Raw genomic sequence first — 4,934 nt, forward strand, 5'->3', positions numbered from 1 at the left:
CCCCCCCCCCCCCCAACTTCTACCTGATTGATCTTCTTCCTCACTATTAAAGCTAGTGGAGAGAGCTCCAAACAAAATCAGATAACCAACAATTTACCCAATCATATGATCATATGAACCCTTCTCCTTTTGCAACCATTTGTAGAACAAACACATGCAGATGCAGATTCATGCACGCACGCAAACAAACAAGAAGCACAACAACTAGGAAACAAAACACCAACCTGCAAAATTACATAGGAATCTCCCATGAAAAATTTTCCATGAGATGACTTCAGCACAGGAACAGGACGAAAGTTTTCAATCCGCCATATTTCAAGTCCACTATATTTGTCAAGGAAATGGTCTTGCAGAGATAGATCAATTGAAAACTACATCTATCTAAGATTAACACAGGCGGTTGTAATAGTTCACACCCCTTGAGTTACCATGCAGCTAAAATACACGCCACATTAAAGGAAATCAGAACTTTCAGAAAGTGCAACTCGCAAAAAAAAAAGTGAACAAAGATAACTCAAATATGCTTCATATTTTGTCAAACAAAGGATACGCCTTTTGTCCAGCTCCCTGAAAGGCTGAGTCTAAATCTCTCATGGAAACAGCCATGCTGTTTCTGCTCTTCAATTATTTGGATGGCCACAACTTCAGGCTGAATATAGAGAAAGGATTACCCTGAAATGAATTGGCATCATTTATATTAGTTAATGGAATGGAACAGAAAGGATACAAACTACTTGAAAAGGCACAAGTAATGAAACAATCTCAGGCAATGACTCTATACTCTATAGAATGGAGAGGAGGTGGGACTCAGAAACTTCTTGGTGTGAGGCAAACAAAATAAATTCGCAATTAAAATACAACAAAGTCAAAAACAATTCAGACTCCATGCCTATTAGTACAATTTAAAGCAAGAACATGCAAAATAGGTAAAGGATCATAATAAATTTGAACATGCTTGTGTGACTTAATTTTAATAAGTATGACAGATCTGAATCATTTCCAGACTGATTAGCTGCTCAGCATGAATCCTTCAATACCGACAATGCATGCTTAAACATATCTCATCTCCAACACTGAGCTTCGATACAAAAAACTTGTCTCTGGAGAAGGAGGACACTAACAGGAAACTGTTCAATAACACTTTGCAGGAACCTCTTAAACAGTGGAAACACATGCCTTCAAGGATGTGTATCTATGGCAGAAGTTCAGGAAGTATAAAATTTCCCAAGGTAAGTCATCTAAAATAATTCTGGAATTGAGAATAGCCCCATTTCAACTGTAATGCTTCATAGCCAAATTCAAAGTTTACCATAAGAATGTTCTACAGATGTATGCATCTGTTTAAAATCTGTTTCTGACCCTGATGTTTCAACAGAAGTTTGCAGTCTCAAAATCTGTTTTCACATTGCATGTTGTTGTATCCTATTCCTTAATCCCAGACAAAGAACTTTGGTGGATGATATTGTCATTCAATTTTCAGAAACTAAAAACTATGAAATTCCAGATACATATGTACTTACTCATACCTTTTGCAAATTGAGTATCAGTTTCTGCAATTCAACGTGTTTTCCCATTTCTAAGATATAATCAGTAACTAAGTTCTTATCATCATCTCTAGAGGAAACTGCATAATCACATTCTAGCATCCTTAGTCACCTCATAATACTACGATCATTTGCTTGTTGCTCAAGTTCTTAGCTTCCAAAAAGTATCAAAGAACTTCATTCTCAGCAGGATAGATGGTGCAAGCAACTGGAAGATCAATGCTATAAATTCTAGACTTGTTTTTAGATCAATAAAACACATGCCAATGCCATTCAGCATATCAACTAATCCAACTAAAAGCATGGCTGCTATCTGAAATGTGAAAGGTATGTCTGTCAATTGGTTCTATCTCCCATTTACTCAAGCCAATCATGTGCGTTTGGTATTGTGATATAAAAATACTTTTTAAAAATATTTTTCAATTGAAAATGTATTAAAATAATTTTTTTTATTTTTGTTATTAAAACATCAAAATCATTCAAAAGTACCAAAAAGCATTAATTTAGTGCTTTTTTAGGTGAAAAATAATTTGAAATGCAGATTATAACACAAAAGCAAAAACCACCCCTTTTCTGCCCATCTAAGTAGAAACGTACATCAAACAGTTCAATGTTTTGGTATATACTCGCATGGTGGTATTAAGGAGGCAACTAACCAATAAATGGCAAAATCCCAGACAAAATAATATTATAAAAATGACACAAAAACCAAGACAATGCCATAATATGAAATCAATAAACCCGGATAATATGTGAGTCAAGACATGGAATCACAACTAGAAAACATTTGGCACACCAACCAATGATCAAAGCAAAACTACTCATAGAAGAGAATAATTTGACGAGAAACACTATAACAAAACATTAGAAAACGAAATACTAACCAAACCTACATTGAAAATCCAACCAAATAAACCTTCCAAAATATCGGAATTCAAAAACAAACAATATTTTACTAAGCCACACATCAAAAGATGCAATTTTGGCTGGATCAAGCAGCCTACCATTGCCAGCATAAGCTAACGTAACCAAGATCAATATAAGGACCAATCTAAAAACATCAGATCAAACCCAGAGCACCCAAAACCAAAAAAAAAAAAAAAAACTGTAAACAGCAAAATCATGCTACTTTCAATACGAACAAGAAAACCCCACATGTCAAACATCCACAGAGGAACCAAAATTGTGGTCTACTTTAATGGATTCGGCAAAAGGGATGATAATTAAGAAACACAGATGATAAACAAAAGAAAAAGGGAAATTCACAATCGTGACATGAAAATACCTGGTGTATGAAGCTGATAATCCAATAAAGAAACAACCCCAGATCCAATATAATCACAAAAATTAAGAGAAGATTAGAATTTGTTTTTAATTTTTCTCGTTTTAGCTGCCAAGACAGAGAGAAGAGGAGAGAAAAGCTGGACAGGCTTGAAGAAAAAAAGGGGGGGAGAGAGAGAGAGAGAGGTGGGGGCCTAAAGAGAAGAAGAAGAGGAAGAATAGGGAACGGGAGAGAGAGAAGGGAGTTGGAGGGAATGATGAGTTGCCAGGCGTGCTTATCACTAACGGCAACAAAAGCCACCCCACGAGAACACATGAACTCTTTCTTTCTACTTATTTTTGCATTTTCCTATTTTAATTAATTAAAATATCTAGTCAAGATTCCAACACCAAATACTATGGAGAAATCTGGAGAAGAAAAGGATTTTATTATAAATATTTGAAATCTGGGTTTCATTGTCCATTGCTGATTTTGTGATAGAAACATGCATTGGTTGCTGTATTTTTAAGGGTTCCATTGAAAGTAAATTAAATCGATAAAAATGAATTATAAAAAAGAAAAGGTTAGTGTGCCTTTATGACTTCATCAAATCTAGTAAATAAAGAAAGAACAGTTACAACATGTTAACAAGAACAACATGACCTCATTCTAAGTTAAGTTAAGGCCAGCTATACATGATTTTTTTTGTTAATCTGCATGTCAGAGGTAGAATTTACAGTGTTTGTTGTCGATGTCAGATCTTTTATATTCTTGTGATATACAAATGTTCAAGTAAAGAACAGGGCATCGCAAATTTAATGGATAGAAGGAAAGGTACCTTTGTGAGTTCATCCATCTTTTTTACAGGTAGATTTCTTTCTGAAAACAGAATTGTTTTAAAAAAATGCAACTTATAATAGAAAAATGAGGAAAAAGAAAAGAGATGGCCCGAGAGTGGCCAGCTGGCCATGGAGAGGGCTGACTTCTGCTTTGTGAGGAAAGGGCAAGAGGGGTCGGTCGCCGCCCATCATGTAACTACTTTTCAATTGGATCCTTGCTTCAACAAATGTGTCTATCACTGTTCTAGGTTGAGGAGCTAATTGAGAGAAAGGTTGGGCATATTTGTTTATGGAAGGATGTAATTCATGATTTCTGAATTTATCGGATACTCAACTAGATAAGAATATAGAATAGGAAACTAATTAAGAAAATCCCTATATTTGCTCTTTTATTTGGTACAAAGATAAAAGGTGGGGTTTGAATCCAGGGAAGGACCTTCTTCCTTTCTTCGTTTTATGCTCTCGCTGGCTTAGGTATCGTTAGGTGACACTTTTATTTGCTATACTGTGGATGGAGTTAAATGTTTTTAATATAAAAAATATTTAAATATTACTAATATAACCTAGTATTTTTTGGCCTATCTGCATGCCAAGCTCAATGAGACGTGGGTCTTACAATTCCAGACCCATTGCTTTTATGTTGGATACCATATCGAGCTTTAAGTAAATAGGACTCTGGCTTGTTGTTATACCTTTTGAACATAAGCTTGATAGTATATCAAGCAAAAAGAGCTAAAAATTTAAAGATTATTATAGGCTCAATGCTAGGGCTCAATTTGTTTATTTTTATAATTTTTAATATATAATATTAATGTCAGAAATATTCATCTTTTATCCCCTATTAAAATTAATGTCAGAGATATCTCATCACATATTAATGTTACTATCAGGGATATTCATCCCTAATTAATATTATAAATGTAGAAAGATCTTCGTAAACCTTTAAAGAGGTATCTTTTCTAAACCTTAAAAGATATCTTTTCTACAAGGTTCTAAAAGTATAAATACTCGTAGAATCACATAGGTTAAAGGGTTCATATTATATGTTCTCAACAAAAATACCTTATTAATTTCATAGTATTTACCATATCAAAATTAAAAACAAATATTTTTTTTAAAAAAATAAATGTTCATTCTCTCATTTATTGTAACTATTTACTTAAATATTACTGACTTTGTCATCTAAGGATCCTCAAATCCCACTGACACGACTGAAAGATTGATGTCTTCTCCCAAGTGCAGGAGTGTCAAAGTAATAAATAACCCGGCAAGACCGGGGTCGAACCACAG

The 4,934-nt window shown here is 34.2% G+C and overlaps 1 protein-coding gene across 3 annotated transcripts in view; it reads right to left on the bottom strand.

Annotated features, from left to right (window-relative positions):
* LOC105117130 (villin-4-like) overlaps positions 1 to 2,999 on the bottom strand; it is a 12,226-nt gene extending 9,227 nt beyond the window's left edge. For all 3 annotated transcript variants that reach the window (XR_840679.1, XM_011014686.1, XM_011014687.1), the window contains exons 1-3: positions 2,830 to 2,999; positions 551 to 672; positions 225 to 324 (exon numbers count right to left, since the gene is read on the bottom strand). Coding sequence is in view for 2 of the 3 variants with exons in the window: in XM_011014686.1 (XP_011012988.1) it covers positions 225 to 324; positions 551 to 606 (156 nt within the window). In the remaining variant the exon portion in view is untranslated. The remainder of the gene's footprint in view (positions 1 to 224; positions 325 to 550; positions 673 to 2,829) is intronic.
* Between the last annotated feature and the right edge of the window lie 1,935 nt (positions 3,000 to 4,934).

The sequence above is a fragment of the Populus euphratica genome, unplaced genomic scaffold (assembly GCF_000495115.2).
Source record: "Populus euphratica unplaced genomic scaffold, PopEup_1.0 scaffold1179.1, whole genome shotgun sequence".
In the NCBI taxonomy this organism is placed as follows: domain Eukaryota; kingdom Viridiplantae; phylum Streptophyta; class Magnoliopsida; order Malpighiales; family Salicaceae; genus Populus; species Populus euphratica.